Raw genomic sequence first — 14,019 nt, forward strand, 5'->3', positions numbered from 1 at the left:
GTGGTTTCAGGGTGCAGTTTTCTTGACCACTTTTAAAAGTTAATTGTCTTAGACTGAGTTTTAAAAAATATCCTGTAGCATATCTGTAGTACTCAGAGCACGAATCAGAAGACAAATGCTGTTTCTGAGAAAGCTTCAAAGAAATAACTGGTTTTTATCTTTCTCCATCCTTTTCCGCTGCAAACCCACCAGGGTCTCCTTCTGAGCATGCTTGTTCTATAAATAGAACAGCAGGTCTCTTTGGGCAGCCCAGGCTTGCAGGCTCTGGTCTACTTACTGAAACATATTTTTGTGACTGTGTGTGTTTGTCTGTGTATATGGGTGATGGCGTAGATTGTGTTTTAATTTTGCTTTTTTTCCTCTTTTGTAAGAAAAACTAGCAGCAGATGCAAAAATACTTTTGTATCTCTTCTTTAATGATAATTTGTAACTTTTCTGGGTTGACCTGTTGGTTTTGTGGCCTTATTTTTATTTTAAAATTTGTACTTAGGAAAGAAATGGAAGCAATTTCTTCCCCTTCCAAGGTAAGGAAGCTGAATTGGGGTGAGGAGGGATCTCTAAGTGAGTCCTTTAATGTCCACAGGAGAGGTTCTCTGTGTGTGCTTCAGGCATGCATGGATGGTTATGTATGGATGTATTTAACAAGAATGCCATCCATGCAAGCTTGGAACTGGAAAGGGCACTCAGAATCAAAGCTGGTTCTAGCTCCTCCATACTGCAGATTGGATTGTGTCCTGGCCTTAGGTCCTTGTTTTGCTGTAGTGGCGGTAGCTGGATGTGCTTCTTCCTTGGTTTGTGGCATCATGCTATGTTTCCCTTGATATTTTTTAACTGCCGGAAATAGTCTAAGTGATGCTTTCAGAAGTAAGAGGTGAAGGTAGATTCTCAAGAGGGCAGCTGGTATAGTACCAGGTAGGATCCACAGAGTACATTCTAGTGAGCCTGTGAATAAATGTGAGCACCTGCATCCCGCCCGGCTGGTTAGAAGGTGCCTAAGGAAGATGCCTTGTGTCAGGAGGAGGACAGAAAATCTCAGGCACCATTTAATGGCCTGTGCTCTGCTGGTCTGTGGACCCCAAACCTGGTTCTGTGTGTTTAAGGAGTGAAGGAGCTGGGGTTTGGTTTAATATATTTTTTTTTTCTCTCTCTTCCTTCCCTGAGATACAGGATGGTGAAAACTTAGTTATACACTGTGCTGTCTTTTTATTTTGGCACTTTTGGATGACCCAAGGTTTCTGTGTCTTGTTTACTCTGGTTTTATGTTAGGAAGTTTAAAGTATCCTCAAATGCCAGGTGGTGGTGGTGGTGCATGCTTTTAATCCCAGCACTTGGGAGGCAGAGACAGGTGGATTTCATGAGTTTCAGGGCAGTCTAGTGTACAGAGCAAGTTCCAAGACAGCCAGGGCTACACAGAGAAACCCTGTCCCAAAAAACTAAGAAGACCCCTGTCTCAAAAAACTTTAAAAAAAAATTCAAATGTCTAGGTGCTTCATACATACACTATTTTAAAAGTTGTTTAAAGGGCAAAGCTGTATAACTGTAGTATAAGGAAAGTGCTGAATATGGAGTTGAGTTCTTATTCTTCTGGATATTATTTATTGTTGTTATTTTTTTCTTTGCAGTGGTGGGGATGGAACCCTGGGCCTTGAGTGTGCTAGACAAACATTCTATACTGAGCTATACCAGGCCTGTTATTAGTGTTGACTGCATTGCTGACTCTGAGTGTTTCAGGGCATCTTGCCATTCCTTGAGTGTTTGATTTCCATGTAGTAAGTTAGGATCAGTATTCACTGGGAGCCAAGTACATGGGACCATGCTCTGACTTGCTGTTATCCGAGCAGGGGAAGTTCTCTAGGGAGAAGGGAATATTTCCTGTAGTATAATGGGCTTGTCAGTATCATGGGGGTGGGGGAGTGGGGAATAGAGGGGACAGAGATGAGTGTCAGATGCCTATGTTGACCTCAGAACCATGCACAGGGCTGAGTAGAACACAGGCCTAGAGCCACACTGAAACTCAGAGCAGTGAACATGAACAGTTTTGGCAACAAGATCCTGAGAAATGGCAGGAGGCCAGAGAACACGAAGGCAGGGCCAAGAATAGCTGAAAAATACCAAATGCGAAGCTGGAGAATGCACTGGTCTTTGTTGTCCCCAGCTGCTACTTCCTGGAGTCCCTCGAACCTCAGTTTCCCCTTTGCTAATCTGTTGGGCATAGTTAGGAAACACCTTGAGTCTCTAAGGCATGGTCTGTTAGAGAAATGGTATACCCCTTGCTTCTCCCTTAGCAGCACAGTGATATATGGCCAGTGTTGAGGTCAAGGTCTGTGAGAGAATAAGAACTGTTCTTCTGGTAGGCTGCTTGGCCCCTTAGGGGCACAACCTTGTTCATTAGTCACAACAGGCTGTTTCAGGGCAAAATGGGCACCTCAGAAATGCAGCTCACAGTGTGCTTTTGTGCTTTCAGACCATCCTCAAAGAAGGCATGCTGACCAAACAGAACAACTCGTTCCAGCGATCCAAGAGGAGGTACTTTAAGCTTCGAGGGCGAACACTTTACTATGCTAAAACTGCAAAGGTGAGGCACTGTTAGAGAACCTCCTCAGGAGCCACATTAGGAGCTTAGTACTCATGCACAGGATAAATACTTGCATACCAGTTATTTCTAGGTAGGGTTGTTTGTTGTTTGTTCGTCTGTTCGTTTTGGTCATGTTAGAATTGAACACAGAGCCTTGGATGTGGTATTCACAGTGTACCACTGAACTATAGCCCCCATCTCATCTGGCTTGTAATAAATAGTAGGTGTCAGATTTTATTTGTCACTAAGCATGCTTTATTTTTCATAAAAATTATTTCTGTTCATTTCCCCTTTCTCTGAAAATGGAAAAATGGTCACATAACTAACTATATTACAGTTAGTTTCCTTTCAGAAAGATGGGAACCACAGGCTCGTGAATCTTTTATATGGGCTAAGAGCTACTCTGGTCATCAGGCATCTTAGTGTGTGAACAAAAATATGCAGGTCTTTATCTCTAGGCTTCCCAGCTGCTGGCCCTGGGTGGTGAGTTCCTGCCCTGTTAAGACTCAAAGCTGGACTCCTTAGGCAGGTGTCAGAGGAGCAGCTGGGATGTTGCTGTCAGTCTTCAAACCCTAGTGTGCAGACTGGGAGGCCTAACATGGCTCAGTGTTGGTGGCAGTTCTAATACTCAGGCAATAAGAAAAGTCTGGAATGATAAGCATCCCTAGAGAGTTAGTGTGCTGAAATGAGGAATGGAGCAAGGCAGCATGGCTAGAAGGGTTCTCACCACAGCCATGGCTATTTTAGTCCTATTGGTGGGGGTGGGGAAGGTTTTCTTAGTTGTTAGTCTTTCTTTCAGGGATTCCAGATAGAGTCATCTTAGAATAGAGGGAACAGTGAAATAAACCGGAGGTAGGGGCTGTGGCTTGGGCGTTAGTCGGGAGAGGAATAGAGGCAGCTCCTAGAACTGGCTGGACTCTGTAGGACTAAATTCCTCATGCTCTATTCCTTGGCTTTCTTTATGGTGGTATGGGTTATTCTCGTAGGGTCTGTCTCTTGCCCCTACAGTATTTGTTTTAGTTGGAACTTTTTTTCCATATATGTTTGCTGGAGAAACCCAAACCAGAGGGATCCTCTAACTCTGGATCTAAAATATCTCATATCTAAAATGGAAGCACAAGAAAGAAAGGTCAGCATTGGTGTACATACCCACTAATGAACTCTGGAGTGAAAGCCACAGACTACCTGTGATCCATGCTCTTTGGGAGAGCCAGGCAGACAGGTGGTTGCATGAATTTTGCATGGTGTATTGATCAGATGTTGAGGTTTCAAGGAACCTGAGCTTGTAGGTGTGGGTTGGGAGAATCTGGGCAGCACCACCAGTGCTTGGATGTGCTTGCCCTGGCTTGCCTGAAATCCTCTGTTTGCATCTCTCTCCAGTCCATTATATTTGATGAGGTAGACCTGACTGATGCCAGCGTGGCAGAATCCAGCACCAAAAATGTCAACAACAGTTTCACGGTAAGATTCTAAGCCACACCCTTATCCTTCTCCAAGGTTGCTTTTCTTTCTCGTTGGGATGTGGCATGAAGTACTTCAGAATTTCTCATCCCCTTCATGATGAATTTCTGGTAAATGTTGGATTTCATGCTGAAAGCAGTACTGTGGCTGGAGAATAATCAGAATATGCTAATGTAAGCACAAAGCAAGAAGGTCCAAATGAAATGTTTTTAATGTTGCTGCTTATGCATTAACATTTTTGTACAGAGGCTTGCTTGCTTCTTCCTCTTTCTCTCTTTCTCTCTCTTTCTCTCTCTTTCTCTTCCTCTTCCTTTTCCTCATTCTCTTTCCCTCTTTCTCTCCCTCTCCTTCCTTCTTTTTCTTTTTTTTGGTTTTTGAGGCAGGGTCACTCTATATAGTTCTGGTTTCCCTGGAACTAGCTGTTCCAGGCTGGTGTTGAACTCACAGAGAACTGCCTGTCTCTGCTTCCCAAGTACTGGGATTAAAGATGTATAAAGGGTTACATCACCACACCTGGCTTATTTTTGTGGTAATTTGGGAAGACCAGAAAAGCTTATATTAAGAGAATTGAAAAGCAACTATGATTCACTCTCTCACACATAGAATATTAGTATTTTGATATACTTCTTTTTATTTTATATTTAATGCATTTGAGCCCTTTCCTTTCCAAATCTGTAACAGTTATGTAGTGTTTTTTTTTCTTTTTTTCTTCAAAAGTTCTAAGACATCAGGGGCAGCCAACCACTCACTCTGGTTTTATCTTTGTTCAGTCTTTTCTGTGTCCTTCTTGGAATTAGACTGATAATTTTCTTTCACATGTTTTTTTCTCTTGAAAACTTTTGGTGACTCTTCTCTCATAGTTGATCTAAATGTGCATATTATTTATATAATGTTTTCTTGTAAGACTATATATACCTTTGGCCTCACAAGCTGATGTTAGTTAGCAGTATCAGGACTTGCTCTAGTGGTGGCACTGGAACCTTTAAGGCATCTTTTTTTATTAGTAAGCTAGCTCATAGACACAGAAAATATTTGCCCCCTAATTTCTCAGATTATCCCTTTATAACTCAGTGAAGGTGGGTACCATCTTCGTATTAAGAGACTGAAGATTTTGGGTAGGCGTTGGTTTGGCATCATTTTAGGTGTGGATGAATCACTGATGTTTGGGTTGGACCATCTGTATTTTCCATTGGTGTAATTGCTGCAGGCTTTACCTGTGGTCATCTAACTAGCTGGGCTTTCCTCATGGCCCCTTTATTCCCACTGTCCTTAGAGTGTTTGTGCTTTTTCTCCACTAATTTTGTTGTTTACTCACTAACTGTGGAAAGGCATTTAAACCATGTAGGTCAGTGGTTCCCAACCTTTTAAATATTGCAATCCTTTAATATAGTTCCTCATGTGGTGGTGACCCCCAACCATTAAATTACTTTATAGCAGTAATTTTGCTACTGTTTTTTTGTTTGTTTGTTTGTTTGTTTTGTTGTTGTTGTTTGTTTGTTTTTTGAGACAGGGTTTCTCAGTGTCACCCTGGCTGTCCTGAATCTCACTCTGTAGACCAGGCTGGCCTTGAACTCAGAAATTCGCCTGCCTCTGCCTCCCAAGTGCTGTGATCACAGGCGTGCGCCACCACGCCCAGCAGTTTTGCTACTGTTATGAGTTGTAAAATGTAATGTAAATGCCTGGTATGTAAGATATCTGATTTGTGACCCTCAAATGGGTCATGACCCACAGTTTGAGAACCAATAACATAGGTGACCTGTTCTTGGGTTTGTGGGTTTTTTCCTTCCTTGAGAGGTTTCCTGTAGTTCAGGCTAGCTTCGACTTGATAAGTAGCCAAGACCAATTGTAACCTGCTGATCCTCCTGCCCCACCCACCTACCTTAGCTGATACTATAGCCATTCACTATTTTGCCTGACTTGATGTGATTACTTACGTTTTGTTTTATTTTTCAAGACAAGGTTTCTTTGTCATAGAATTAGTTCTGTAGACTAGGCTGGCTTTGAACTCACAGAGATCTATCTGCCTCTGCCTTTTAAGTGTTGGGATTAAAGGTGTGTGCCACCATTCCTCAGTGATTCACTTACTTTTAAATTTTATTTTCTGTAGTACTGGGAATTGACCTAATGGCTTTGTGCATGCTAGGTAAATGCTCTACCACTCACTGAATTATATCCCAAGACACTTTTAGAGTTTTTATTTTTTATTTTTTTGGTTTTTCAAGACAGGGTTTCTCTGTGTGGCCCTGGCTGTCCTGGAACTCACTTTGTAGACCAGGCTGGCCTCAAACTCAGAAATCCGCCTGCCTCTGCCTCCCAAGTGCTGGGATTAAAGGCGTGTGCCACCATGCCAGGCTGAGTTTTTATTTTTTAAGTTATTTTTTATTTTATGTGTGTTTGTAAGTGCCTGTGCATACATGTATGTGCCATGTCTATGCCTAGTGGGAATCAGACCCCTAGAAATTGGAGTTACAGGTGTTTGTGAATTGCCATTGTAGGTACTGGAAATGGAGTCTGGGTTCTCTGAAGAAGTAAGAGCTTATACCTGCTGAGACATTTCCCCAGTCTCTTTTTGGAGTTTTTAATAGGACCACTTGACCCCCGTTTGGCCTGAGACTTACTTTGCAGCCTAGGCTAGTCTGAGTCTTCTGATGTTCCTGCCTCAGCATTTTGTATGTTGAGATATTGGATATTTGATATCACACCTGGTTTATGTCATTGTCGTCACCACTATTATCTTCTAAAACAGCTATTTATTTTTATTTCTCTGTGTGTGTGTGTGTGTGTGTGTGTGTGTGTGTGTGTCTTTGTGAGCTTGTGCATACCATGTGCATGCAGTACTCACAGAGGCCAGAAGAGTCTCCACATTTCCTGGAACTAGAGTGAAGGTGGCAGTAAGTTGCCTGCCATGGAGCTCAGGTCCTCTGAAAGAAAAGTACATTCTGCTAACTTCTGAGCCACCTTTCCAGCCTTTAAAATGATTTTATTTTGTTCTTAATTATGTGCATATGTGTGCAGATACCAGAAAAGGCCAGAAGAATTGGATTCCCCCTGGAGCTGGAGATCTAGGTGGTTGTGAGCTGCCTCATTGTGGGTGCTAAGAACTGAACACTAATCCTCTGCAGAGCAGAATATTTAACCACTGAGACATCTCTCTAGCCCCCTTTGTTCTTTGTGCATCTGTTATCTGTCAGTAATCTCTCTGTCTCTGTCTCTCTCTCTCTCTCTCTCTCTCTCTGTGTGTGTGTATGTGTGTATCTGTCTGATCTATCTGAGATAGGGTCTGTCTATAGAGCTTAAACTAGCCCATAACTGGTGATCCTTCAACTGTAGCTTCCAAGAGTTGAAATACCTTTATGATCTGCCTCACCTGGCTTGTGCTTTGGTTTTTATTTATTTAAAGATATATTTAAAAATTAAAAAAAAAAAGTGTGTGTGTTGTGTTTACAATGGTATGTATGAGGTGGCCAGAAGACAACTTTGAGATTTGGGGGATGAGTTCAGGTTGTCAGGCAGGCAGGGAACATTGTTGCACACATGACACTGAAGCAGTAGCTGAGAGCTCCATCTTGATCCAGAGCTGAGAAAGAGAGATGGGTGAGTGAGGGGAGGGAAGAGAGAGAAAATGCACATGGGCTTTTGAAACTTTCAAAGCCCACTCTCATGGTACCCTTCCTCCATCAAGGCCACACCTACTCCAGCCAGGTCATACCTCCTAGTCCATGCAAACATTTCCAACAGCTTATTCCCTAGTGACGAAGCATTCAAATAGATGAGTCTGTGGACACCATTCCCATTCAGACCACCAAAAGGATGGTTTTACTTTTTCTGTTTGCTGATTTTCACTTTTGATTCAGTGGTGTGTTCATGCATGAGTCACTTCATGTGTATAACCCAGCTTGAGAACGAATACCACTCTAATTGACTTCTTGGCCTCTCTGGCTCCTAATAAGTGTTTGTCATTGTGTTAATTTTCTCCATGTCTTATCAGTCCATTCTATATAAGCATTTATCATTTAGGATTACTCACTGTAAATATGAGAAATATCAGTGACAGCATTGTTGCTGTTTTTGAATCTCTTGTATTTTAGAAATATTGCTGCTCAAGTCCTTTTGTAGCTTTGTTTCTATCTGCTTCATGGGTTATATTTAGACTTTGTCTTCTTGTTTGAGAACTTTGTTTTGTCACTGACTCAGCAGATGATTTTTGGGGGCTTCCCTGGCACATATATTTGAGCTCTAAAGGTCAGCAAACAAGGAGAGGAGTTCTTTTTATTAAACTTATATTTTTGTGGCGAATTGGAAATAAAACCAGAGTGGGTCTCCAGAGGAACCTGAGATTTGCCTTTGGCTGCTTAGCATCTAGGTTTCCTTCACCAGATAAAGAGCCTGGGTAACAGGCCACATACATTTCTCTTCTTCTTTTCTTCTTCTCCCCCCCCCTTTTTAAAACAAAAGATCATTTATGTATACAGTATTTATATGTGTACATGTGGGTGCCTGGTACCTAGGGTAGCCAGAAGAGGGCATTGGCTCCCCTGGAACTGGAATTATATGATTGTGGTTGCTGGGAACAGAACTTGTATCCTCTGCAAGAGCAGCAAATGCTCTTAACCACTGAGCCATCTCTCCAGCCTTTCACTTCTTCCCTTTCTGAGGCATCTCATGTAGCTTAGGCTGGCCTCAGACTTACTGTATGGATGAGGATGACCTGAAGTTTCAATGTTCTTGCTCCTCTACCTTCCAGTTGCTGGCATCACAGGCTTGTGCCTCTACATTCAGTTCTCTTCTGTTTTCTTAATCTCCAAAATTACAGAACATCCTTGAAAGATAACACAGACTTTGTCAGGTTGAAACAATTATAAGACACAGTATTTAAAATTTAGACTGAAAACCAGAAGAAGTCCTGTGTTAGCTTTATTAGCTGATGAACTTGAGTGAGTCATGTGACTGAGCTGTAGGTTCTTCTTCCAAGAAATGAGGCCTTTGGGTTTCAGGAGCTCTAAATTAATGAGTACAATGAAGGCTTGGTAAAGTGGTTGCTGTTAGTATCAGAATGGTAGGTACACACTGAGTAGTCAGAAGCAAGAGCTGTAAATTAATTTATTATATCATTTTGCTCCTAACTGGAGCTCCTTCTACTTTGGCATCATTACATTTCTGAAATACCACAGTTTGTATGTTTGGGAGTAACATGTATCTGAACCCAATTGCTGTAGATTGTTCTCAGTTTTACCAGACCCCAAGGCCATATAGCCATATCATTTAACCCTTTAGGTCATGGCAGCAATCAGTATCATTTGGGTTGAACCTTAAAGAGAAAAGAACATTTTCAAGAATGTTCCTGAAATAGAAAATCATTAAAAAGAGTCATCCTCTGCTCAATTTAAGAAGTGCTATAAATCTTTGAGAGGCTCCTGGCTTCTTCACTGATGTAGCTGGAAGGTCTGTCTTTCTGTTTCCTGTCTTTGCTGATGTGCTCTGGCATGGTCTTGCTTCAGCCACTGCTTTTAGAAGGTGTCATATGCACTGGTGTCTGGAGGGAGGGGCCTCCCTATGCCATCTGCAGACCCTGTCCTTTTCTTGGAGATCGTGTGAAGCTACCCATACGGCCTCTTCCTGCCCATCCTGTGCTTAGGAAGCTGTCCTCTGCTTCAGAGTCGTAGTCCCAACCTGGTTGTCCTGTAGCATTCTTTGGAACTTCAAAAGTCCCCACGCTATTCTAGAGACTCTGAAGCTAATTTTCAAATGGATGATATTTCAAGGCTGCCTAGGATTTTGGGGGACAGGTAACTTTAGGACCTTGATTGAAGGTACTTTACTCCACTGATGTGGGGTTGAATCATCACTTAGTAATCGGTGTCCTTAGTGACACTGCTTTAGGCTAGCTCGAGTTTGAGACCAGGAGGTTTAAGGCCCTAACCCTTCACCTCTGGGCTGACTGACTTTGAGTGCTCTGATGTGCTGCTGCTTCAGCATGGCTGTTGGGATGTGGAGTTGCCTCATGGTTGAAACCTTTTGTGGATTAGGGTCCTCAGATTTGGGTGGGGAGCTTTGAGGCAGGCAAAAGCTGTGTGTCTGTGCACAGAAGCAAATTCAAAAGCTTGTTTATTCGTGGAGAATGTGGGACTCATTTGACAGCAAGGAAGGCTCACACTGGTTACCAGAGTTCTAAAGTGAAACACATTGAAAACCATATAAATTTTAGAAAAACTTGACTTTACCTTCTTTTTTTTTTTTTTTTTGACAGTCTTATATTGTAGCAAACTCTGTATTGGAAACCTGAAGGGAATATATAGGGTGGATAAATGTTCCCTCTGTTCTGGAAGATGTCTCACAACTGAGATATGAAAGAACTAACCGTAGTCAGTAGTAAGCAGGAGAAAGCCCAAATAGAACCAGGCACTATGTGTGCATGTGCCTGTGTGTGTGTCTGCTTTATTTACTAGTTTGTGATAAATGTCCCCCCCAGTCATGAGTTTTTTGTGAGGATGCAATCTGTAGTGACAAGTGTTTCACTTTGTTGGGTGTCACAGTTGGCCAGTTACTACTCTTAGTACTAGGAATTGAGGGTGTCTGGCTAGCCATATATTGTTAGAAAAGCATCATCTCACATCAAGAAAGGGACAAGTGTGGCAGTTAGTGTGGCTTCCCTGCAGAGTGGCTCCCTCTCTCAGCCCCTTTGCTTAGCAGAGGTGTAGCTTCTTCCCACCACCTGTCCTGCAGGTGAGTAGAGACAGCTTCCTTCTGCTCCAGGAAGGTGGTGCTGGGTCCTCATGTGTTCCTGATCACTAGCACTACCTGACGTCATTTTAGATGGATCATGCTTAGACCTTTGATGTGTCCTAACACCTCCTCCTGTATGTCAGTATAAAGGGGAGTCTGTTTTATTAGTAGTGTTAGGAAATAAAAGTAGTGCATATTAGAACTAGGTTCAGCTGCTGTGTTAGTGTCCTGTGGTTTCCTTAACAAATTTCCCACAACTTAAAACAACAGAAATGTATTTGACAAGGCCAGAAATCAGGAGTTGGCAGCTCCACCCCTCAAGACCTCAGGGGAGGCTCTGCCTTGCTGCCTTAATTTCCAGTAGCTCCAGGGATGTGGTGCTCTCACTCCAGATCACCCTCTGCCTTCCCATGCTTTTCTCTTGTTCCATGTTTTTATGTTGTAAGGGTACTTGCTCGTGGATTTAAGACCCATTCAGATAGTCCTTAACTTAATTAGATCTGCAGATGCTGCTTTCCCAATCAAACCATAGATATGTCTGGAGGCACCATTTGATGCTCTTCAGTGACTCCTCCCTCAACAGTTTTTCTTTTCTCAAATAGTCCTTCTGCTTTCATGGTGTGTGTGTGTGTGTGTGTGTGTGTGTGTGTGTGTACGTACACAATCTAGGTTCAACATACGGCAATGTGAATGAAAATGAATGTGGAAGCTTGCCTTTTTTGGTGTAGCTTCTGTGGGACTTCCATGTCCTTGTAGAATGTGATCTCTGGGTTCAGGATCGCCGCCAAAGCACTGGTTGTCACCCAGAAGGGGTTTTGTGAATATGACTACCTTTATTAAATGAGCTTCCACTACAATCATAAATTGTCTTCCTGTGATAAAATACCATGACCATGGCAGCTTGTAGGACAGAGTTTATTTTAGCTTACTCTTTTCAGAGGGGTAAGGATCAATCATGGCAGGAAGGCATGGCAGGCATGGTGGCTGGGACAGAAAGCTGAGAGCTCATGTCTTAAAATGCAAGAAGCAGAGGGAGAGGAAGAGGGAGAGGACAAAGAGATGGGGAAGAGAGGGAGAGGGAGAAACACAAAGCTTTAAACTTTCAAGGGAGGCTTCCTGCAGCAAGGATGTACCTCCTAAACCTCCCTGAACAGCACCACCAAATTTGGTGTTCAAATACTATAACCCATATGGGACATCTTTCATTCAAGTCTTCACATAAATAGTTACTTAAATGGCATTAATTTCTTTAAAAGTTCTGCTTTAAAAACTTGAATTAGCATATTTTCATTGTTCAAAGGGATGGGTTTCACAGTGACATTTGAGTTCAAATATATCCTATTCTTTGACCATATATGATGCCCACTTCTTTCTGACTCTTCTCTCAAATAGTCCTGGTGCTTTCATTGTGTGTGTGTGTATAGAATCTAGGTTCATTATAAGAAAATACAATTCTTTGCTTTTCAGAGTTTGGTTATTTCACTTAATATCATGATATCTAGTATTTATTATTATTAATATAATGATATCTAGTATTTATTATTTTGAGATAGGATCTCTATGTAGCCTAGACTAGTCTTGAAGTCACCCTCTTCTTGCCTCTGTCTCTGGAGTACTGGGATTTAATGCTTTTTTTTTTTTTTTTTTTAAATCTTAGAGACATTCTTAGAAGGGGTCTGTAGGCTTCACCAGACTTCTAAAAGAATCTCATGGCACTGTGATTCCTCAGAACATGGTTTGCTACTTCTGATTGCTACCTTCACTCCACCATGAGCCAGCACTTGGTCATAAGACTACCCAGTACAGCTGTTGTGGTAGAGACCTGGTGGGCGCAGTTTTAATGTTATTATAGCTATTTCTGTGAAGTAACCAGGTGAGAATAGCCCTGCTGTTCACACAGAGGAGTGAGTTCTTACAGCTGGGCTTAAGACTCCTAGGAAAGACTATGGAAGAAGTGAACAGTATTCATAAGTTTTATGAGATCTTCCTTGTTTATTTGGTTTTTGAAGCATGGCCTCACTATATAGCCCACCCAGGCTAGCTTGGAACTTGTGATATCCTCCCCTCAGTCTCTTGATTACAGGTATGTGTTAAAAAGATGTTCTTGCCAGCTCTGTGACCTAGGACAAGAGAGAGAATGTATTGGGATAAAATGGTGTTGGGTTGGCACCAAATATATTCTGAACATTTGCCACCTTTCATTTCCACTTCTGCTCACCCCCTGCTAAGCAGGAAAGTATTGGGAGTTTAATGTGCTGAAACTAAGCACTTAGTTTGATTTATTGGAATGCCACAAGATTTCAAATGAGGCTGACTTTGTAGATAGAGCTGAACAGTAGCACCTGTTGTCTAGGAGTTCTTAGGAGTTTATGTATGTCAGGGTTCTTCTAAGGAGCAGAGCTGATGGAGCATAGATCACTGTATGATCAGAGAATTAATTTTCCTACAGTGGTGGTCTGCTAGAGGCCCAGAGAAACCAGTAGCTGTACAGTCCAAAAGACTAGATATCTCAATTAAAGGGGGACCAACAATAGTAGATGCAGCCCCAGTCTGAGGCTGAATGTATAGAAAGCTGCTGGAGTGTCACTGGTATAATTCCGTGTTCAGATGTTGAGGAAGGGCTATGGGATGGCTCAGCAGTTAGTTGTACAGATAATGAAGATCAGTTTGGATCTGAGAACCCATGGAGCGGGCTGGCATTTCACCCCAGGTCAGAGGAGGAGGAGACAGGAGGATCTCTGAGGCTTGCTGGCTTCCAGCCTAGCTGAGAAAATATGAGTTGTAGGTTCAGAGAGAAAGAGAGAACCTGTCTCAAAAATAATATTGAAGAGTAAGTCTCTACTCATATACACAGGTGCATGCATCTCACACATACGCATAATTCAGAAACAGCACAAAGCCTAAAGGATCTGGAATCAGATCTGCAACAGCGATGCCAGGAGAAAAAATATGTGTAATAAGAGGTGAACAGGCCAGTACCTGAGTTTGAGGCAGAATGATTGTGCATTTGAGACCAGTCTGGGCTGTGTTAGTGTACCTAGGAGATTCCTTTCTTGAATTGCTAGCTAAGTAATAAGGAGCTTTATGGTGGCTTGGAAGACTTGTTCAGTACTGTTGTGTGTTTGGCTTTTAGGCTTGTGGGTGAGTGGTGGTTTCCTGGTGGCCCCGAACTTCTCATCTGTTCCCAGCAGATGTCAGCCTGAGGGTGATCAAAGATGTGCCATTGTGAGAAACTGTGACCTTTATCCAGATTTCAACAT

At 42.3% G+C, this 14,019-nt stretch overlaps 1 protein-coding gene across 3 annotated transcripts in view; it reads left to right on the plus strand.

The window, feature by feature from the left end:
• Dgkd (diacylglycerol kinase delta) overlaps window positions 1–14,019 on the plus strand; it is an 89,210-nt gene that overhangs the window by 24,795 nt on the left and 50,396 nt on the right. For all 3 annotated transcript variants that reach the window (XM_021157517.3, XM_021157525.3, XM_085839236.1), the window contains exons 2-3: window positions 2,465–2,575; window positions 3,956–4,036. In XM_021157517.3, the coding sequence (XP_021013176.1) occupies window positions 2,465–2,575; window positions 3,956–4,036 (192 nt within the window). The remainder of the gene's footprint in view (window positions 1–2,464; window positions 2,576–3,955; window positions 4,037–14,019) is intronic.

This window comes from Mus caroli, unplaced genomic scaffold, assembly GCF_978045245.1.
Source record: "Mus caroli unplaced genomic scaffold, Mus_caroli_1 scaffold_1, whole genome shotgun sequence".
NCBI lineage: Eukaryota > Metazoa > Chordata > Mammalia > Rodentia > Muridae > Mus > Mus caroli.